The 24,286-nt window shown below is 39.9% G+C and overlaps 1 protein-coding gene across 1 annotated transcript in view; it reads right to left on the bottom strand.

Moving 5' to 3' along the window:
* Positions 1 to 23,645, bottom strand: part of LEKR1 (leucine, glutamate and lysine rich 1) — a 93,782-nt gene extending 70,137 nt beyond the window's left edge. The window contains exons 1-3 of the mRNA XM_063441686.1: positions 23,602 to 23,645; positions 23,209 to 23,328; positions 8,505 to 8,680 (exon numbers count right to left, since the gene is read on the bottom strand). Coding sequence (XP_063297756.1) covers positions 8,505 to 8,680; positions 23,209 to 23,328; positions 23,602 to 23,645 — 340 coding nt within the window. The remainder of the gene's footprint in view (positions 1 to 8,504; positions 8,681 to 23,208; positions 23,329 to 23,601) is intronic.
* Between the last annotated feature and the right edge of the window lie 641 nt (positions 23,646 to 24,286).

The raw sequence follows: 24,286 nt of genomic DNA, 5'->3' as shown, positions 1-24,286 counted from the left end.
GCAACTTTTTAACCAAATGTAAATACATAAAATGATGAAATGTAACTCACGAAAAAGATCTATGTGAATACATAGCAGAATAACCGAATCTTAGTATGAAGGGAAACAGAAGTTAGCATGAATAGCTTAACCGTATGCATTTTAATGCGAACAGCAATCGTGCATAGAATATACTATGAATAAGTGCCGACCAGAAAACACAAACCGAAATGACAATCGTTTAAATGAAGCAAGGTTGGTTTTTACATGAAATGCAATAATGTCTGAGAAGCCTGTAGTACACCGAATGACCGGTAGGGGTCAGTGTGTAGGCGAAAATGCAGTGGTTCGTTGGTTTGTACATGAAATGCAATAATGTCTGAGAAGCCTGTAGTACACCGAATGACCGGTAGGGGTCAGTGTGTAGGCGAAAATGCAGTGGTTCGTTGGTTTGTACATGAAATGCAATAATGTCTGAGAAGCCTGTAGTACACCGAATGACCGGTAGGGGTCAGTGTGTAGGCGAAAATGCAGTGGTTCGATGGTTTGTACATGAAATGCAATAATGTCTGAGAAGCCTGTAGTAGACTGAATGACCGGTAGGGGTCAGTGTGTAGGCGAAAATGCAGTGGTTCGTTGGTTTGTACATGAAATGCGATAATGTCTAAGAAGCCTGTAGTACACCCAAAGACCGGTAGGGGGTTTAAACGAATGATATGCATGAACATGCAATGGTTTTAGAACAGACTTAGACAAAATGCAGCCGTAAAGTGAGGACCTGACCCGTGCATGGTGCCGTGGGACTGATGCCTGGCATAACGGGTAGGTTGACTTACAGTTTGTGAGTCACTTGGACACCATCCACGGCGATGGATTGAAGAAAGAAGGTGGTAGGCCGGAAAAGCCTGTGGCTGGATTCCTGACACAGCTCTGCTTAAAAAAACTCATGGAGTAATCAGGTAAAATGGCGTCTGGATGACCCGGAAGTGGAAATGATGCAGCGCTGACCTTGAACGATATGGAGCCAGGTAAGGGGTGTCCCTTAAGTAGGGAAGAGGTGTGTCATACGCCCCTCCCACAATTACAGGCCAAAAGGCCTTAATACATATATATATATAGTGATATATACGTATATATTTATGTATAGATATAAATATTATTTCGTTCTATGTGTATTCTGATATAAATATATATATATATATATATATATATTAATATCACAATACAGTTAGAACGAAATAACACATCTATATATTTTTTAATTATTTTTTTTAACGTATTTACATATTTTTTTATATTATATATAAATATATATATAACAATAATTAGATATATATATATTTAATCAGTATCAGTCTACGTGTAATTTGATATTAATATATATATATAACAATAATTATATATATATATTAATAGTAAAATACACCTAGACAGTCCCCCCAACCGCGATCGTCGGCGTGGGATCGTCGGCGTCCAGGTAAGTTAAAAAAAAATGGAGGGCGTACTATTACGCCCTGCGGTGTTTAGAGCCGCTTAGAATAGGGCGTAATAGTACGCCCTCCAGTTTTAAAGGGTTAAATATGTTGGTGAACCCTAATAATTCCTTCTAGTGTAACCCAGGATGCAAATTCCCAAATGCAAACAAATTAAACAGGTGTTATCCAAAAAAAAGATTTCAGACACATCTGAAAATACACATAATAAAAAGATACATAATAACTATATTGTGTAACTGTCAACCTGATTTACATCTCCATCTCCAAAAATGCTTTTCTTGTATTTTGCATGTTTTACACATCCACGTAGATGGACTTTACATGCAATTTGCATCTGTAAGTAACTTATTCATATAAAATAAATATATCAATTGACTGAAAAGGTGCAGAAATGAGTTATGAAATTAATAAGGGGAATGGAAGATTTAAAGGGACACTATAGTCACCAGAACAACTGCAGCTTATTGAATTTGTTCTGGTGAGTAGAATCATTACCTTCAGGCTTTTTGCTATAAACACTGTCTTTTCAGAGAAAATGCAGTGTTTACATTACAGCCTAGTGATAACTTCACTGGCTGCTCCTCAGATAGCTGTTAGAGATCCTTCCTGGGTCATGGCTGCCTAAAATGCATCCAAACATTCAGTATCCCCTCCCTATGCATGCAGACACTGAGCTTTCCTCATAGAGATTCATTGATTCAATTCATCTCTATGAGGAGATGCTGATTGGCCATGGCTGTGTTTTAATTGTGCTGGCTCTGCCCCTGATCTGCCTTCTTGTCAGTCTCAGCCAATCACATGGAGAAGCACAGTAAGATTTTGCTCTATTTAGGGAGGCATGAGGGGCCCAGGGGAGCTAGATGGTGGTTTTAACCCTATAGGGTCAGAAATACATGTTAAGGTTCCTGACCCTATAGTGCTCCTTTAAGTTATAAAGAAAGGATATCAAAAGAGTGTTAGCTGTACTCCTAACACTATAGGAACTCTCAGCCCCTCCCTCGTGACCACCCCCAGCAATGTAAAGGGTTACAAAATGTTTTAACTTTTTTCACTTACCTGATTCTAACGCCGATGCTCGGTCTGGCTCCAAATCCTCCACCGTCACCTGATGGGGGAACATAATGTGCATGCACGGCAAGTGCTGTGCACGCATTAGGCCTTCCCCATAGGAAAGCATTGTATCAAGGCTTTTTTTCCAACACGCTGGACATCCTCATGAAAAGTGTGAGGACGTTCAGCATCGTTTCAAACTCTGTGAAACTGAAGTGCCTCTGGTGGATTTCTGGTAGACACTGAACCCAGTCCACTTCACTGAGATAAAGTGGTTTGGGTGCCTATAGAATCCTTTTTAAGGAAAATGCACCTAAGAAAGGATACAATAATACTATTAAAAAAAAAAAAAATATATATATATATATATATATATATATATATATATATACGGACACTAAAAACAGCAAGCAAGGTTACCTATTTGTTAACAGTACAGAGGACGAGATCATTCATACAGATTTGAAGATAGTGGACAATAAATTAAAGAGTTAATTACTGTAACAAATTAATATATTGGATAACATCAAAAAGAAAAGGATGAACCTAATGGGCGCCGCGTGAGTCTACTGCTTAACCTATATTGCTATGTAACTATGGGAGCATGAACTAACCAGCTGTAATTAAAGAAAATAAGCAGAAATATTAATAGTGAGTGAAGGAAATTTGACTTATGTCTATTTCTCTTTAATTTTACCTTAAAACCAAATATTGCTCTCCTATACTAAATAGTGATTAAAATACACATAGTTAATATCACATGCACAAAGCAAGCATCGCATGTTTAAAGAATATATTGCTTTGTATTTTTAACGTGTGGTTAGCCAATGTGAAGAAATAGTTCTAATATGTGAAAATACTTACACGGTCATTAGATCTACTAGCAACCCTTAAGTCTTGATGAGTAAATGAGTACTAGTTTAGAATGCAAAAAAGTATAACTTATTTGTTAATGTCTTTTTTTTTTTTTTTTTTTAATATCTCTTTTTCTTGCACTTAAAGGGACACTATAGTCACCCAGACCACTTCAGCTCAATGAGTGGTCTGGGTGCCAGGTCCTTCTAGGGTTAACCCTGCCTGCTGTAAACATAGCAGTTTCAGAGAAACTGCTATGTTTACATTTGGGGTTAAGCCAGCCTCTAGTGGCTGTCTTCCGGACAGCCACTAGAGGCGCATTTGCAACGCTGAAGGTATATTATGCCTCCATCACGCAGAGCGTCCATAGGAAAGCATTGAGAAATGCTTTCTTATGGACACTTTGAATGCATGCGCATTCCGCTCCGCTAACGTCAGACAGGGAAGCTGACGTCGGCGGGGGAGGAGAGGTAAGGGAGCCCGGTGGTGGAAGAAGGTGAGTAACTGAAGGGGTTTTAACCCCTTAAGCCCCACGGGAGGGGGGCCGTGAGAGTGGGGGCACCCTCAGGGTACTATAGTGTCAGGAAAACCGATATGTTTTCCTGACACTACAGTTATCCTTTAACTTGCACAAGGGGTTTATCTTTTTCAAGTGAATGAAAAGCTAATTGGAGTTTTATTACACATACATGAGCTTTATTTTTATTTTTTTTCACTCACTTAAAGGAACACTCCATTTCTTTTAAAATTGTTTTTTACTACATGTTATATGGGGGGCGGAAAAGCAGCCCTTAATAGTTGGAGTTGTGAACTGTGACTTTCCAATACTTCTCAATAAGCTGTAGTACAGCTCATTGAGAAGGGGGGGAAGGAAGGCAAGCTCTAGCCCAGTGTGCTGCGATTTCTGCTAGCGTGGGGCAGTGTTTCGGTACCCGGTTATAAAACGGCATATGACACCAGGTGACATCATACACACGTGCATATAAACATCTTTAGGAGAGCCAGGATTTGCTAAGCGATCTAAGCCATTTCATGGTTACAACATCAGAGAAAAAAGATCAGAGTCTGATTTCAGAGGAGAGTACATTTAAAGTATCATCTCTATAATAAATGAAAATATGTTGTAAATCCACCGGGGAGAGACCCTTTAATACAGAAGAAGTATCTCTTTTATTTTGAGCCGGTAAACCTAAAGTTTTATTCAATTTATATATTATATGCAAACATTGCTGTTATAATAGCTACCAAACTGAATTCATATTGCATCATTAGCTCTAGGCTTTATCATTGTCCGTTATAATATAACAGTTGCCCTTATCAGGAACAAAAATGGTTAGCATACTGTTTGGTAACAGAGACATAACCCGTGCAATTACGATAAAAGCTCAGTGCGTTAAAAGTAATGTAATTGCTTCTCTAATCTATGGTTTTCCAGATAATCAAGATAATGAGCTGTGCTTTTCAGTAAATTAAGGATTATGAGTGTTTTAATAAGACTGTTTCAAAATATAACCTTTTCTGATAAGAAAATAACTCCTAAATTAGCAATTATTTCTCCGGATATAAAAAACTAAATATAAAAATGAATTTTGCTTTAGGGAACATCCATCCCAGTACCATTTCGATGTTTGATGTTTTCATTCTCATCTGTCGAACCCCACATAGCAAATTACATAATTCACCTTATTATAAAACTCCAGTCTAGCACAGAAATACCCAGCTTTGACACTCCAGTGGTTATTAGACTATTATTCCAGGATTTGTTTATACTGAATTTCATTGTCTTCTATATTTAAAAACTCACGTTAAATACCGCTGTATTTACTGCGTTCAAGGTTCTCTACATCTGCATCTTGGCTGCCTGCCACTCACTGTTATAAGTTATGCATTTTCTGGTCATTAAATGGCATTTCCACCTGTCAGTCAGAGAGTTTTTTTAGAGCTTAAAGGAACACTATAAGGTCAGGAACACAAACATGTATTTCTGACCCTATAGTGTTAAACACACCATCTGAATCAATGCATCTCTATGAGGAAAGTTCAGTATCTCCATGCAGAGGGTGGAGACACTGAATATCTGCTCCAGAAGGCACCTCTAGTAGCCATCTGAGGACTGGCTAGTGGAGGTATCCCTAGGCTGTAATGTAAACATTGCCTTTTCTCTGAAAATACAGTGTTTACGGGAAAAAGTCTCAAGGCACTGGTGTAGTCACAGTCACTGGGGATGGAAGACAGACACTATGTGTGGGTCCCCAGATAACTTATGTGTTTTTGTCACCCTGTGCCCATTATTGGTGCAGGGTATGTTGAATGTATTGCTTGTCTGTGCCTCTCCCTTTTCCCTGTCCTATTGTTTCCAGACTGGGTCTGAAGTGCTCCATGATCCCTGATAGCTACAAGGAAGCGGACTTGGTAGAGGTACTCGGTTGGAGTACTGGAGCTCCGTTACAACTGGTTATACTCACCAGAAAAAATACAATAAGCTGTAGTTGTTCTGGTGACTATAGTGTCCCTTTAAGTAGGTTGGTGGAAGTGGTATACACCAGGGGCCTTAGCCTGTGTCCTTTGTAGCCCACTCAGGTTAGATTAAAGGACCACTATAGGCACCCAGACTACTTCAGCTTAATGAAGTGGTCTGGGTGCCAGGTCCAGCTAGGATTAACCCTTTCTTCTATAAACATAGCAGTTTCAGAGAAACTGCTATGTTTACCTATGGGTTAATCCAGCCTCTAGTTGCTGTCTCATTGACAGCCGCTAGAGGCGCTTCCGCGCTTCTCACTGTGATTTTCAGTGAGAAGACGCCAGCGTCCATAGGAAAGCATTGAGAATGCTTTCCTATGGACTGGCTGAATGCGCGGGCGGCTCCTGCCGCACATGCACATTCAGCCGATGACGGCGATATGGAGGAGGAGGAGAGTTCCCCGCCCGGCGCTGGAAAAAGAGGTAAATTTAACCCCTTCCTCCCCCTAGAGCCTGGCGGGAGGGGGGCCCTGAGAGTGGGGGGCACCCTCAGGGCACTGTAGTGCCAGGAAAACTAGTATGTTTTCATGGCACTATAGTGGTCCTTTAGGCAGATAATGGCAGAGGCCAATGAAGAGCATCCAGGATTGTATTGAACACTTCCTAACACCCATGAACCTCCCAAAACTACCACCAGGAGCATGAGACAAGGGAAATTGATGAAGAGGAGCTAAAAATCGCCCTCCCGTCCTGTAAGCCTGGCAAATGTTCAGGACCAGATGGCATTACAGCCTTGTACTACAAAACGTTCAGTGCTCAATTACTCCCGCACCTGTGCAAGGTTACTGCGCAACAAATTGTTCCAGCTCGGCCAAACAGCACAACACCTTCGCAACTATGAGAAAAGGAATGTGTACAGATTCATGCAACTCTACCGAGACTTCCAACCCCTAGAATACACAGACATACCGGACAAGGAGGGGCTGCAAACCACTGACTTTTTCTGTTTTCTCCAATTACGAGACCTAGCATGCCAGCAGTCAAACAAGCAGGCATGGCACCACCCACAACATTTGAACGGCAAAGCATAGACTCGCCCACATGTATTGGGAAAATCTCCAAACTATACATATCCTTGACAACACATACCTCACAACTCCATTTGCCATACATCCCAGCCAGGGAACAAGACCTAGACGACTGACTGGAGAGACATATGGTAAGCAACTAGCTCCCTGACGATATGTGTCGTGCATAAGGAAAAGGCCTACTAGACACTCTTTTGCTGGTACCTCACACCCCTAAGATTACATAAAATGGGATGCCTCCCGACGACGGACTGCTGGAAACTCTGTGGCAAACAGGGCTCATACCTCCATTGCTGGTGGTCCTGTCCCAAACTGAGGCCATTCTGGCTAGAGATTCAAAAAACTAATCGAACTAGTCTTAGAGAAACCATTCCCGCTGGATCCCTGGACCCTACTACTATCCAAACCAATCGACACTGTGACTAGACATGAAAACAAATTAGCTGCATGCATTGCAATGGGCATTGCAGGGCAATCGGCGAACTATGGGCCGGGAAAAGTACACCTAAAATCACCTCGGTGAAACGTAAAATCAAAGAAGCACTAGAAATGGACAGACTGACGGCATAAATCCATGACACACATAAAGTGTTTTATATGGTGTGGGACCCGTGGGTTGACAGTGGAATGTGAAATACCCGTTCGCAGTAACTTAAAGACAATCACTGCTTTCTGTCTACGACCCAGAACCTTCATACTACATCACCGGAACCTACACCCAATCACCTACTCCCACCCCCTTCTTACCTGGACCCCTCATCCCCAAACCCTACCGGTGGTGCCAGGGGGGCTCTCCGGGGGGCATCTACTCTACAAACTGATCTATCCTTCTTCTCTTTACTCAATTCTTCCAACACTCTTCCACTCCACCCATAGCACTTTCAACCAACCGCACTACCAAACGCCACACACACAATACCTACCGACTGTACTGTATAGTTCTTGACCTTTCCCCATGTCCCCAATACCCTGAAACCGGGATCAGGCCTACATACCTGGCAGCTAAATACCGGCACTGAAAGCACCTGGAACCAAAAACGTCAAGAACACCGATCTGGTTCACACCCCAGTTTCCTGGTACACACAATTCAATGGCACCAACAACGGGCCCCTACCCAGGGAATGAACAGAAGTTTGCAAAGCCGTCGCATCGACAGAGTCACTTAGACCTAGAATCACTATTGGGAACACTCGCAACGGTGTGTAAGGTCTGATTGCAACGAAGAGGCACCTCCTATCAGAGGACCAAAACTGTACACAGTCATACTCACTTAATTTTGTAACCAATTACTGAAGTCATAACCATCATTGCAGAATGTCTGACACTTTATGTTGGTGCCACACCCTACCCATTATTTTCTGTGACCCCTATTATCTGAAAAATGCCAATAAAAACAGAAAGTAAAAAAAAAAAAAAAAAAAACAACATCCAGGGTTTAAGTACCACATAAAATCAGGGAGACATTACCCAAAGACTATTTACACCATAACTCCAATAATGTGCACTGGCTACGATGCTTTAAGTTACCAATACATATGCAAATTGTTAATCCTGACAGAGATACAAGGTACTCACCTGCTGAAAATGCATTTGAAGTGTGTTGTAGTTGGCTGTCAATTTCCCTTTTGAGAATTATCCAACTCTCCAGCATAGTATTAATGTCATTTTTAATGGCCCCTTGCTGACACTGCAGGAATTTCAGCAGAGACAATATCTTCATAAATTGTTCATGCTGCTTTGTTACTTTTTCACTGAAGAAGAAAAAAAGAAAAATCATTGGGTTAATTATTTAGCATTCATGATCTGCATATTTTTAATTATATGTTCTGCACGTACAACAGTATACATCTCATTGATCAAGGGAAACATATTTTACCATTCTGTTACAATCCCAATAAAAAATGCTACACTAATTTTGTTGTATATCTCATGAAACGCCCACGTGGGCTGGGGAAGATGAGAATATTCATTAAATAAGGGAGAGATTTATAAAACATATGTTTATAAGGGACATTCAACTACCCAAGTACAAAATAAATATAACTGTTTAGCAGATATACCCCAAACATGAATGCATTTAGTTATGCATTTTTTTTTTAATTTGGGGTATATCTAAATGCAAATTGTAGTTGTAGTAGCTGCAGTTCTCTTGTCTGCTGCCTTTGCCAGCACTCACAATCTCCTCCAGCTTAGACTTTTTGTGGCAGTTCAATCACAGATTCCCCAAAGCTCTGAGTCTGGGCAATTGCTTGTCCACTGAGCTTAACAAAGCAGGAAATAACAGGACCTGTTGTCGGTTTTTAAGCCAGTAGTTGTAACAAGGTAAATTTATAGAAGTGCCAATTTCTATTGAAATCTGCATTTTTTGTACAATGAAAATAGCGAACATAAAGCATTTCAGCAAACTAAAGTGCTTTAGAGGTCTGAAGTGTCCATCTAATGGTAAATACTTGTTTTTAATGGCAAATATCAACTCCTGTGTCTGTATGATTTGTAAATCTAAATCACTGTTTTTGAAAAATAATAATCCTAGTGATCTGTGTTATGAATTTAAATTGATTATTTAAGGTATACTTATGGGGTCACAGCTGTTGGTTAGTAATAGTGTATAGTTTGTTCTACTTATATGTGATATTGTGAACATGTTCACCACGACTTGATAAACATTTTGCAGAGTTGACTTTTTTTGTATCCAATAAAAGTCTGCATTGGAATTTTTGGGGCATATGTCAGTAATCTCACTCTTCAGATGTAATTCAGATCAATTTGGAATGGCTTCAAAATAGATCAGTTCTGCATTTGTTTTCCTCAGTTCAGATAAAAATAAATATGAATTTCAATTATATTTGATCCCGTGTTTTGGTTCAAATTGTTTTTGATCCTACTGGAAATTCAGGCCTCAGTAAATAAAACCCAAATAGTTTTGTATGTCTCATGTGGAAAGGTATTACATACTTAAGCACTTTCGAGTTTGTGTAGTAGTTATGGTGCAAATAATATGTAGGTATCATTCCACCAGGTTTGTGTCAATCCATTTCGGAATTAAACGCAAAAATAGTAAGGACTATTATGGGCAAAATGATACCACTATGGAGCAATTTGTAAACTGAAGACAGATAGGATGACTTCAGAGCAAAGCATAATCTACCAGTGACTTTAGAGGTGCAGATAATATAATACTGAACTTGGTGTAGGCCACCAAAAATCAGTTGGCCATAGAGAATGTGTCTTTAAAGCGTTGAATTGTATTTGTTTTCACTACAGATTCTTCTGGTGTAGCAATGACAGATGTGTTTGGAACAAATGGAAGAGGAGTAAATTTATATAGCGCCCCCATGTAATCATTAGCATATATTCAGAGTGATTTGGTAACTATTATTTGGGTGGTTCTAATTGAGATTATATATTACCAAGGAAGAGAACATTTATACCTCGTTTCCACTGAGCGGTACGGTTCGGGTCAGTTCGGTCTGGTACGCTATTTTGAGTGTTTCCATTAGGACAGTGGCCCATACAACCGAACCAAACCACACCATTCCTGGGCCCCATTCAGATGTAGGTACATAAAAAAATGGTACGGTACTGTTAGGGCAGATCTACTGTCATCACACTATACAATCCATTGATTGGTGGACAGGAAAACGTCAATGCTTACGACAAATGACACGCTAGGCATTTGGTCTAAACTCTGCATGCCCCCTGGCGATCCGACTTGCAGAGGAAACGCTCACCTGAATAGGCTGGACCATTCTAACCCTTCCAAACTGTACTGACCTGAACCATACCGCTCAGTGGAAACGAGGCATTAGCGTACACTAAATTTAATGAATATTTTGGGGTTTAGATGTTAGCGTTAACTCTAATCCCTTTATTTTTATTTGTTGCATTTTACCTTTAATTGTAGGAAGCACTTAGGGGGGGAATATACCCTGCTGGGAAATGAACTCACAGTCACAACAGTTACTGGAGAAACGGTTTAAGCAGTCCTTACAAACAAGCTATTTCACTGATGAGAGTTCTACGTCAACCATTTCCAAACTAAAAACACAGATTACTAGAATTAAAACATGTTTATTTTTATAGTCAGTTTTTACAAACCATTTGGTAATAGAACACATTTCACACGCAAATCAGAAGTTAAAAAAGGAAAAAAAAATATGTTCATGTGGCAGGAAGCCATCCATAAAATAGATCATGTGGACACCAGATGAAATCATGTCTAACTCTGCCGCCTGCTTTTGACAGAAATACTTATCTCCATGGCATTTCAAGTTTTTAAAATCTCATTCCAGCTTGACACTCACTCATCTCTAAAAATGCATTGTGTATGTTCATAAATTGTTCTGCATCAAAAGCATATGTTAGATGCTAAATATCATATGTTTTCAGGGGGTAGTGGGCCCAACTGGGAGGGAGGTATTCTAAAAATGTAGATGTTCTAGGCTTATAATTAAATAACTCTTTTATGTAACCTCCCAGCAACACGCTTGTGTCCTTAGTGGTAACCTCCATCTTGGCACTGAACAGGAATCATTTGGCCTCTGCGAGCAAGAGACAATATGGAGTTTCTTGACTGCAACTCATCTCCCCTGTATAAAGAATGAAATAAGAGAACCACACTTCTTTCTTTAGCAGATTTTTCTACAAATCTTGGTTGTAGCTTCTTACATGACTAGGATACCACAGCTATTAAAGAGACCCTCAAGGCACCCAGACCATGTCACCTCAAATGTAAAACAGTGCCGTTCTGTAGGAGGTCAATCTGCCTCTTGTGGCTTTCTGTTCATGGCTGAACTCAGCCAAAGAGACAAAGCTGCAGCTAGGAGAGCAGCACCTTCAGGGTGATGGTCACACATGTCTGTATCCATTGAGCTATAGTTTTACTTTAAAAAAAATAAAAAAAAATTTAAAGTTGACTTTATTTTTCTAACCCCAAGGACAAGGGCATGCCTTAGATTTATTTCTCAAAAGCCAAAAGGCAGTCTACATCATCTCACAAACTACTATCTGAACCATAAGTGAACCCACAATCACTTAACTAGAAAGTGTAAACAGAGAAGCCCTCTTTAACACAGACCTGGATAGCAAGAAAATGGAACCAGATAACACCACAAAGGAGACGTTGTAACATTAATGGCCCTTGGCATTGCCGCCTCCATCCAAATATACAGCAAGAGAACCTAAACAAAATATAACTTACAATTTTTTTTTTTTTTTTTAAATATTCTTTATTTTTTTTTCTCATTCCAAAATGGTATATGATACAATGACATGTAAAGCAGTGACTTTTACATACATCAGGTTTGGGAGACCTGTGGAATGCTTTAAAAAAAATAAAGTGTAACATAAGCAAATTATCGTGGCAGTGTAGGCTAGGGATGTTACTGAAAAGCGTTGTGCCCCTGTGAGTTGTCCGCCTCCTGGTACTTTAGTGGTGGGCAGAGTATATTTTCAAAACGATCTGGAAGGAGGGGGTATGAAGGGAGCCATACACAATGCTGGAGCTGTGGCACAGCCTAGATGCTCATCGGCAGAAAGCGAACGTCCAATTGTTTAATGATTCTTCAAGTCTGACAGGATTAACTGCTCTCAAAAAGATCATAAGAACTATCTGCAGGTAATTACAGAATTTGCTGAAACCAACAGACAGACAATAGATCACCTGAGAGTGAAGAAAATCAATATTAGTGCCAAATGTTTCAGGAAAATGGGACCACACAAGAGTTTCATTCATTGTAATCAGCAAAACAGAATACGAAACCTAGGGCAAACACACACAGCTTCCCATCAAACACAGATGACCTTCCCATCAAACACAGATGACCGTCCAAACGCCCCATCATGATGCACAGGTTTTCCTCTAATGACTTAAGACATCAAGAGAAGCATGTAACTGGATAAAGTTGTTCTTGAAAAAACATTAAGGAGATAGATGTTAATTTGTGCAGTATTTACTATACGCTTCCCAGCCCTTTTTCCACTCTCCTATCTCTACATTTCCTATTCCTAAAGATTCTATCATACGGAAAAAAACATCCACTGCTTACTTAAAGTACAAAGCAAAATATCATACCAATCTCCAATATGGAAGTTTACATTTTTCTAGAAAAGTACTTTTAAATGCTAACAACAACACAGACCATTCTTGTTATCCACTAAACTGTAAATTTTAGCTAATTAACTCTAAATATCACCATCTAAATGTCAGAGCCAGAGCATGTTCCTGATATCAGCAAACAGGAGATATAGGAGGTAATGTGATTAAGACTATGATTGAGTATGTACAGATGAACAGGAGCCTTGTCATTACATAATGTGTATGTATTAACAAAATACTGACTATAGTCTATAGCCACTAAAGAGTAAACATGACACCAGGATACCAACCGAGGCCTCGATTTAACATTGTTGGATAAGTTTTTGAAATGATTTAATATTTTTGGATAAACTTTTTTCAATTATTTAATACTATGAAAAATATTTTAACTTTGTAATATTTTGATATTTTGAGATATATTGATTATACATATGATATATGTTTTAATAGTTTAATATGTCAAATAAAATTTTAAAAGTTTATCCAAAAATATTAAAGTATTTGAGTATCGAAAGTATTAAAGTATTTGAGTATGATTTAATATTTTCGGATAAACGTTTTAATTATTGAATACTATGAAAAATATTTAAACTTTGTAATATTTTGAGATATATTGATTATACATATGATATATGTTTTAATAGTTTAATATGTCAAATAAAATTTTAGAAGTTTATCCAAAAATATTAAAGAATTTGAGTATCGAGGCCTGAGTGCATGACAATGACACTCGGATAGCCTGAAAGCCTTTAAGGCAATGTAATTTGTCACACCAGTTAGAAATGGACTACATAAAACATAAAACTGATAACAAGTTGGCCCTTTTCATTTTCTGTTTCAGGATTGGATATGACTACATCTGTTCGAGTCAATCCCAAAACTGAAAATAAACCGGTTTCTGTTTTGTTCAAAGTTATGTGTATGACTTAATACCTTTCTTTATGGTCAATCAATTTAGATGTATACAAAAACAAAAAGCAGTTTGAAAATAAACAAATGCATTTTATTTTATTATTTTACTAACTGTATATACTAGAATGAAGATGACGTTTACACTTAACTGGCAGCATATTATTGATAAAAATAAAAAATAAAATACAGAATACTACTTAAACTATTTCTCATGCACGCACTTCCCATCCAATTACCCCGCACATTCTTTGCCACACTTAAAATACTGTTTACATCCTTCATATGGAAATACCTACACCCTCGCATCTCCTACCAGGTGTTGACGGGAACACTGGATAGGGGGAGGGGGGACTAGGCCTCCTACATATCTTATCTTCCACCAGGATACAGGAGTGGACCACCCCTGACAGACAGAAGTCATGGCATACAATAGAACAGTCATTTGCTAAAGTTCCCCTCCACACCCTCCTGATTGTACCTTCCCACCCCCTCCTAGGGGTACATGGAGATGCCCAAGAAACCCCCTCAAACTAGCTCCAGGGATTTACCCACTGCTCCCACTAACTGATAACCTGAGTTTCCAAAGGGGCCTCGTAGCTTCCACTCTTCACCGACTGACAGGCTCCCACCATCACAGGAAGTCTTTCAAGGAGACACCTTTCCCACGATAACTGACCTATCCTGCAATACATGTCCCACATCCTTCTTTTCTTTCCTTAATTGAAGTTATTTTGTTAATGTTCCTCCATATTTACATTTGTATAGCATACCACACGCATTTATGTATTGTGACCAGCACATGATACGATTCAATACCAATGTAGATCAGTCTCCTGCTGGGTGAACACTGATATTATTTTATTATTTATATAGCGCCATCAGATTCTGTAGCGCTGTACAACGGGTGGATTAACAGACATGTAATTGTAACCAGACAACTGGACATACAGGAGCAAAGCGGGTGGAGGGCAGGGCTCAATAAGCTTACATTCTAGAGGGAGTGGGGTATAGTGACACAAAGGGTAAAAGTAGGGGTACGAAGTAGGTTGTTAGAAAAGTATTGAGGGCTTAGTAGGTAGTTTTTGACAGTTGTCTGAGAGGAGTAATGGGGAGTGGGGGATAAAAACCTGCTAACAGTTTAATTGATATGCTTTCTTGAAGAAGTTCGTTTTTGGGTAAAAGTCTTATGGAGAAGGGAAGGGAGTTCCACAGAAGAGGATATGCCTTTTCTATGTATCGCCAGATGCTAGCATTCCGATGTCAATATGTCATTTGCTAATGATGCATTGTATTGCTGATACGGATATATGTATGGTTTTCTTCTAATACAAAAACGTAAATAAATAAATAAAAAAAGAATACTACTTAAAAATGGAATCTTTGTGCAAATTACTTTATTCCTACAATGTTAGGTTCATAAGCTACGGAATGAATTTCATTACATTAGATACCCTGAATTATACACATAATTCATAATAATCAATGAAGGTAATATCCCAAAGCTAGAACAAATTCTACTTCTGCTCCAGAGTTAAAACATGCAAGTTGTATAAAGCATTCATTTTATTATAAGGTTCACAAGGTCTCATTAAATGTAGTTCTCTATGTCATACAAAATTTGGACAAAATCACACCATACAATGATAGGCTCGAAGTTCTGGCCTATAATAGGGTTCAGTCATGCTAAATCTCTTTGCTCTTTTTGAGGAAACAAAAAATACATCTGTCATCTGATTTGATGAAGAAGAAAGGACTTTCGGAAAGCTCTGCTATTACCTTAGTATGTGATCACACAACCAAAGTTTGAATAGCTAATAAGGAAGTGAATTTCCTCATTGTTAAAAGAGAGTAGGCTTGGAGGGTAAGGATTCCACACACCCCTTTTTTTGTCAAGTTATTTGAAATAGTTTGCCAAAACACCTTGTGATTGCCCAAAAAACCTACATGTACAATGTCCTTTAATTGTTATGTTGCTCTGAGTATCCCTTTAAAGGGACACTGTAGGCACCAAGATCACTTCAGCTAAGTGAAGTGGTCTGTGCGTACTGTCCCTTTTGCACTTAGTGCTGCAATGTAAAACATTGCAGTTCCATAGAAACTGCAATGTTTACATTGTAGCACTAAGTCTGCCCTCAGTGGCTGTTTACCAGACAGCCACTAGAGGCCTTCCCGAATTGAAACGGACCTTTTGTATCTGACGCTCTGCATGAGGACCTCTAGCGTCAGATTTTTCCCCAAAGGAAAGCATTGATTCAATCCTTTCTTATAGGGAGATCTAATGCATGCGTGCCATTTGCCGTGCATGTGCAAAAGACCACACTCATTGAGGGATGGAGAGGGGGGGACATCAGCGCTGGGAAAAAGTTAGTAAATAAAGGGTTTCCTTTATTTACTGGGGGTGGAGTGAGAGAGGGGGAGGCAGGGGGAGCAGTGGTGCCAGGAATATAGCTTTGTATTCCTGCCACTACAGTATCCCTTTAAAGAGAAATGTTCATATTACATGTCAGATTCCATGGTGCTGTCATACATGCTTGGACACTTGCTTCTAAAATACCATATATGCATCTGTACACTGTAAGACTGCTGCCATGATGCCTCCTGCATATACAACAATGTTGGGATAAAAATTATTTACATTGTAAGCCAGGCTGTGTCATATCATGCAAATAAAATAGAAATGGATAAAATAGATTGGATCTGTTGTTTAGTAAATTACAAAAGAATAAAACAACATGCAAATAACTATTTATAAAAAATAAACAAAGCAAAACGCAGCAAGAGACAGTTCACCTTTAAATGTACTCGGGTATATGCAAGAAAACAAATTAGTGCAAGTTAGACTCAAGTCTTCGGAAATAGGTATAAAACTGATTTCTTATATACAGAGTGTCTGATTATTGTATCTGAATAGGATAAAATTCTAATAATTAATCATTTTTTTCACATTGTGTATACTCTCTTTGATGTTATCAGAGACGTAGATGTTAACAGTAGCACAGACAGGGACCACCAGAGACAACTGGGATACTCAAAAGTGGTTATGTACAGAAATTGGAGTGTTAGGGTCATCAAATCAAAGCAGATGGTGAGAAAGAGCAAGTTATTATGCTCCATATGGTTCCTATTGGAGATTCTTTCAATTATCTTAAAATGTGTTTGGACACTAGTTCTAATGTAAACACAGGGAGGAAGATTCCAATGCAAGGCTAGAAACATCTCTTACACATTAAACATGGTACAGTAAGACAACATGGTCATTAATTCACTATCAATTGCCTCACATGTACAACCATAATCAAAGGCTCATGTGAATCATATTAATTTCCACTGCTAACCTGGACGAAGAAACCCCACAGATCAATTCTAATTAGTATATTTAGAAATATAATTGGCCTAGTACTGTTATGAGGGGAGAAAGCTTATGTTTGTATGTACTGCAATCACTAGAATCTGACCCAAAACTCCAAAAAAAAGGCAACCAATGCTTAAAGGAACACTATAGGGTCAGGAACACAAACATGTATTCCTGACCCTATAGTGTTTTTTTTTTTTAAATTCTTTATTTTTAAGATTTTCGTGTTCATTCGGGTTGAGGTACAGAAGACAACAAGGGAGTAAGAGTATTGGTACATTTTGCATAGAGTACATTTTGCATTTGTGGGGTATAACAGTCATGCATGTAATTCTTGTTTGGTGTTCATTCTGCATTTTCGTCATTTGGTAGTTGCTTGTTCGAAGTTGCTCTGTACATGACATTTATCATGACTCTAGCTCTTTGGATCTGGGAAGGGTACAGAATAAAAGGGAGGGAATAGGGGTGTCCTATCGGTTTGCTCCCCCTACCCCCGCCCTCCCTCCCCCCACCCCTGCACCGCCCTCTTATAGGGTTTGTGCTGTGTGGGTGACCGTGCGGGAGATCGAGGGCTGAGAAGACGGGAGGGGCGGGTTGGCGTGTGGTTCCATTTGTGTGCTCCCTCATGTTACAGCCTTCAGGTGTTTGGGAACCCTCCGTTTTTAGCTGCTGTGTGTCAGTGCGCTCTAGGGTTCAGGGCGTGTGTTCTTGCCCTTTGTTGCAGGCGTGTAGTGGTCCGTTGGTCACCGAGGGATGGGTGTTCTAGGGACATGTCCGTGGTTGCAAGGCCTGTATCTCTTGGGTGTTTTGATGGCTTTTAGGTGCTGTTTGCATGCCTTGGGTAGGGTTGCTATCGGGGGTCTGTACCCCGTGTGCTTTCGGACAGGGCGGCTTCGGGGAGGGGCGCGGGTTTGTGCGTTTGGTGGTTTTGTGTTGGGTGGCTTGGCGGGAGGTGCCGTTCCTCGCCTCGCGCACCCCTCAATGAACATAATGTTGCAATCTGCCTGGGTGCAACCTTGGCGTCAATATGTAGAAAAATAGACAAAAGGTGCACTCACAGGTCTTCATCCAAGTGGTATTTTTATTCTTAGTTGTAGTTTACAAGTGTAGTAAAATAAATCAACGTTTCGACCCCCATACCGGGTCTTTTTCAAGATCTATTTTTCTATATATATATATATATATATATATATATATATATATATATATATATATATATATATATATATAGAGAGAGAGAGAGAGAGAGAGAGAGAGAGAGAGAGAGAGAGAGAGAGAGAGAGAGAGAGAGAGAGAGAGAGAGAGAGAGAGAAGTAATTAAAAGCACACACCTGACCCTATAGTGTTAAAAACACTATGTAACCCTCCTCCTCATCTCCCAGCCCCTCAAAATATAGTAAAATCTTACCTTTATTCCAGTCTGCTGCTGCTGGCTCTGCTCCTGAACTACCTCCTTGGCTGACATCATCAGAAGTGGTGATCTGAGCCAATCACAATGCTTTCCCATAGGAAAGCATTGGATTGGCTGAGATTTGAGATTTGTCAAGGAGGCGGATCAGGGCAGAGCCAGCACAAGCTAAACACAGCCCTGGCAAATTGGCATTTCCTCATAGAGATGCATTGAATCCATGCATCTCTATGAGGAAAGTTCAGTGTCTCCATGCAATGCCCCAGGGAGCATTTCTAGTAGCCATCTGAGGAGTGGCCAGTCTAGGTATCCTTAGGCTGTGATTATTTAGTTTAATAAAAAACTAACAAAACTCTGATGACATCACAGTGTCAGACAGCAATATAGGCTGTGAGCCCTGAACTAAAATGCCTCCATCATTGCTGTCTAAGGTCAGACAGATTTTGACAGATAATGGGGAAGTGAAACTTGCATGAACTATGATAAGCTGTAGTGCTTAGTCTCCCTTTAACTATTTCTCTACAGAGGGTCACAAATTGAACCTTTGGTAAGTATTATAAATCAAGTAAACATATTCTGCAATGTTCAGCTACACAATAGCTTCCCAGGGTTAAAAAAAAGGTAGTTTACTTATCTTTTTCCCCTCGCTGCGCTTGTCTCCTTGCTGAAGCTCCACCTCTTTGCCTGAGATAATCAAGATCTCACCCAATCAAATGTTTTTCCCCATAGGAAAGCATTTGGAGTATAGTGCACATGCGCAGCAGCACAGCACCACACTGCGCCAGTTAAATGGTCTCTGTGAGACCATCTGATTAAAATAGAGTTTTACTAGTGGCTCTTAGTGGCTCTTATGTTGCCTTCCACGAAAAACAGGTTAGCCCTGCAAGGAAAACATGCAACCAGTGGCGGAACTACCGTGGTCGCAGCGGCCCAGCCGCCCTGTGGACCCCTGCGACCGCGGGTCCCGCCAGCTTAGTAATGCTGCCCCGGCCCGCGCTTTGTAACTGCCGGGGCCGCATTGAAGGGGCCCATCAGGTGGCCAATGCTGTTAGGGCCACCCGATGCTATGTAATTCCAGGGGGCCCGTTCAGCGCTTTAACAGCGTGACCGGGCCCCCTCTGATGATGTCAGAGACTGGGAGGAAGTGACTGCCCTGGTCACTTCCTCCTAGCAACCATTGGTAGCCAGGCGGGAGGAAGAAGAGGGAGTCAGAATGGGATTTCTGACTCCCATCAGCCTGAGCCACCGCTGGACCCCAGGGAAAGGTATGTGTGTCTGTATGTGAGTGCACGTCTGTCTGTGTGTGTGTGTGTATATGTTTTGCTGTGTATGTCTGTGTGTATGTTTGTCTGTGTGTCTGTATGTGAGTGTGTGCCTGTGTGTGTGTTTGTGTCTACATGTATATCTGTTTGCATGTGTGGGGGAGGGGTGCGATAGAAGTATGGGAGGAGGGTGGCAGGTGGGAGGGCCCCAGGGCAATTTTCACACCAGGGCCCCATGGTTTCTAGTTACGCCTCTGCATGCAACTGCAGGGTAAAACAGGGGGAGGTGGGAGGTGAAGGGGCACATGGCACACAGACCACTTCATTGAGATCAAATGGTCTGGGTGCCTAGAGTGTTCCTATAACGTGAAACCAAATAGTTACAGATATATGATAGCTTATGATCCATCCAAAATAGGTTGAACAGAAAGTAGATCCCTAGCTGTAGAACTAGAAGAATGACATTTTGAGAATTAAACCTGGTAATGAATTGTGGGAACTGCAGTTTAACAAAAGCAGGAGATCAACCTTTGTCCACCCAGATGTAAAAGAACAGCAAAGTATTAGGATCATAGTATTTTTTTCTGTGCTCGGTTACAGATCTTTGCAATGGTTAGGAGATGTATGTACTTACTCCAAGACAATTAACCATTGATAATGCTAGAGGAGTGCATAGAATAGCAGAGTTTGGCAAATGTTTTGAGTATTCTGGAGCCAGGCAGATTATTTAGAAGCCAGCAGGACTATTTCAGGAGGTCCTTAGAAAATATGTATGATAAGATCCAGGAAGTACTGAATCAAATCTGTAACCTATTAGCAGTCCCTTCTTATAATGAATAAAGTCAAATTTCAGAAAATGTTTTGAAATGTCTGTACGACTTTTTCTTTAAATGAACAAAACATTTCACTGATTAGGGTTTCCAATAACAAAAATAACATTGTGCTGGATAATAAATCTCACTTGTGGGGTAATTTGGAACAGAAACAGATACATTTTGTAATCCAAGGTACGCCCTGCAGCACAAAAGAAAAGGTTCAGCTATAAAATAGTGAGCTGCATGGAAATAATTAGACATTTGTATTGTGTAGAATGCAGTTTTATCGTACAGAAACAATATTACATCCATAGCTGATTGCCCTTGAAAAAAGGGGTGTAATCACTCAATCTGTGTCCTATAGTAAAGCAGATTTCTGTTATGTATTTCTTTCACATCAAAAGAATGAGGGATGTCCTTTAAACTGAGATCAAACACGCTCTGCAATACACTGATCAGGAGTTGTTCAACTTGACTTGAACCCTATATCTGACCCACTTACTGGGAGATTAATGTTATAGATTTCTACTTTAGAGCAGTTTCTCTGCTATGACATGTCATGTGCCCGATAAAAAACAATTATCTACGCATATACATTATCTATATGTCTGCCTATCTATACATCTATCAGTTATAGTTCAGCTGTTTGTTTTCTACATTAAAAAGCTGACGAATGAGTGTCCATTCCCAGAGGTCTGAGCTGTCCATACAGAGCTCTGTTGATGGAATTTATGGGATTTGATTGGCTGAGTCACTTTCTGGTCTGGGCACCGCTCACGGTTGAAACGTCAAGGGCTGGACATTTTAAGCAAATGCAGAAAATCCAAGTGCCTTTGTTTTTGTATTGTTGTGTATTTTGATCTATATACCGCATTAAAAAGGAATAGGTGACTCGAGTCTGGTATGTCTTTTAAAACATACGGTCATATAAAAAAAGTAAATCACAGAGGTATACGTTTAAAGCAAGCTGTCACTTCTCTGGAATTTATACCATTGAGTAAAACATTAAAATGATCTACTACTTGTGTAAATCTCTGTGTTCTTTTAAAATTGATATTAAAGATTGAGCAAATGATATCACAATAGAGTTCAGATAAAGCAAAGTCAAGGCAAACACTGCAAGTGAAGAGGAGAAATAAAAACATTGTTTAAAAGGACACTATAGTCACCATAACAACTTCAGCTTAAAGGGATACTATAGTGCCAGGTATACAAAGCTGTAGTACTGGCACTATAGCTCCCTCTGCCTCCTCCCTCCCCCACCCCCAGGTGACTAAAGGGTTAAAAACCCTTTACTTACTTAACTGTCCCAGTGCTGATGTCCCTCAGGGTTGGATCGTGGCTTCGTCTCCTCTGACGTCACTTGACCTAAACAAGGGGGAAGCTAATGCGCATGCATGGCGAGTGCCGCATGGGCATTAGACCTCCCCATAGGACAGCACTGAATCAATGCTTTCCTATGGGGATATAGCGGACACTAGATGTCCTCAAGCAGAGCGTGAGGACGTCCAGCATCAGTTAGCGGACCAAAAGTTCAGTAACATTCTGGAAGCACCTCTAGTCGCTGTCTGGTAGACAGCCACTAGAGGCTGTCTTTGTGCTGCAATGTAAACATTGCAGTTTCTTTATAAATTGCAATAGGCATGAGCTGAAGTGGTCTGGGTGCCTATAGTGTCCCTTTAATGTAGTTGTTCTGCTGTGTGTAGTATGTCCCTGCAGGATTTTGAATGTATTCACTGCCTTTTCAGAGTCACTTAGATGGCCACTAGAGGTGCTTCCTGAGTAAGTAACATTCAGCGTCTCTAAGCTTTACATGGAGGTGCAGAACGTTCCTCATAAGGAGACGCTGAATGGCGCAATGTGGCATTTTGCCGTGCATGCACAAAAGCATCCAATGCTTTGGTATGGGAAAGCATTGGGTTGGCTGAGATTGTCAAGTTTGATGATCTCAACCAAGGAGGCAGTCAGCCGTGAGGAGACCCGCGAGGTGCTGGAATAAACATGAGTAAAATCACCTTTTACTTTGCTGACAGAGGGGGCCATGGGGCCTAAACAGTATTTTCACAGCTATAGTGACAGGAATACATGTTTGTCTTCCTGTCACTATAGCGTTCCTTTAATAACTCTTCTTCCCTGTATGTTTTCCTTATGCTGACTTCTAGCTGCAAAGGACAGAGTTTATAACAGTGATTGGCAGGGATTAATATGGAGGAGCCCAGCTGGAGGATAAAAAGGTGTGGAGTTCTAAATTTAATTAGATACGTTAGTGACAGCATTTTTATTAATGCATCTCTATAAAATGCTTTAGTAAATCTATTATATACATTTCATTTACTTAGTAGGCAATACTGACTGACTATGACCAATCAGAATGTGCATTATATTTTATTCAAGCATTGCTAGAATCTGGGATATTAGCATTTCATACAGTACCTAAGCAGCTGCCGATGGCCTTGTGCAAGTTTTACATCCTGCTGACAGCATGTCAACTTTTTAGTTAATTGTTGCAGTTCATCTTCTTTTTCCTTTAGATGTGATGTTGTAATCTGCAGCCTGCCAGAGAAAAACAAGTATTACCTGAACAGTTATACTATAATCCTGATATTAAAATTCATATATTTCTCAGCACTGTATGGTTGGCAAAGCAAGAGGACCATACAAATAGACAATTACATGAATCAATTAATCTAGGAAAGAAGTAGCCTGCAAAACTGCTTTAAACCTACACAATTGTATTAAAGTTAACGTTCAGTAAATAATCTCCACAGTGTAGATTTTCTAAAGGGAAAAGGATGCATCTGTCCAGATTCTGGGTTCCTGTCCCACCGTCCCAATTTATTTCCATGGTATCCCACACCAAGGGCCGCCATCATTGTACTCCGGCTCCATAGAGCCAAAAAATATATATCAGCAGGGAGAGAGAGATCAAAGATCTTACTCCCTGCGCCATTAAATGCTTTAAGAGATGGAGAGAGAGTCCGAGAGGCTATCCATCTAGTCCTCTCGCAAGACCCGGCTGTCAGAGCGTTGCTGCAGTTACCATGACAATGATTCGACCTCCCTTCAGTAAACTGGTCCTTTAAGGGTGGTAAGATCATGCTACTTTTTAAAAGAGATACTTGAGGGATGGACATGACCTCCATTTTTAATTCATTATTTAGATAATGCATGAAAAATATGCAAGTAAATAAAAAAATATACTTATCTTAAAGGGACTCTCGAAGCACCAAAACCATAACATCTAATATAGTGCTTATGGTGTATAGATCCTGCCCTTGCAGTATGAAAAATGTAAATATTGTCTTTTTGAAAAATGTCAATGTTTACATTTGTCAGAGAGGATGCCCCTATCTATCAAACAATCAATCGGTCAATGAGACAGACAGTCACAAGAGACAATTCCTAGTGAATACTTTCAATTGTGGAAAGTTTATGTTTGTGGTTGAAATGCTTTGAATTAGATTCAGTGAACTGAATTGCTTTATTTTATTATTATTTTATTTATTTTTTC

The sequence above is a fragment of the Pelobates fuscus genome, chromosome 2 (assembly GCF_036172605.1).
Source record: "Pelobates fuscus isolate aPelFus1 chromosome 2, aPelFus1.pri, whole genome shotgun sequence".
In the NCBI taxonomy this organism is placed as follows: Eukaryota; Metazoa; Chordata; class Amphibia; order Anura; family Pelobatidae; genus Pelobates; species Pelobates fuscus.
Note: the sequence above shows the minus strand (reverse complement) of the source record. Positions and strands in the feature narration are given on the sequence as shown.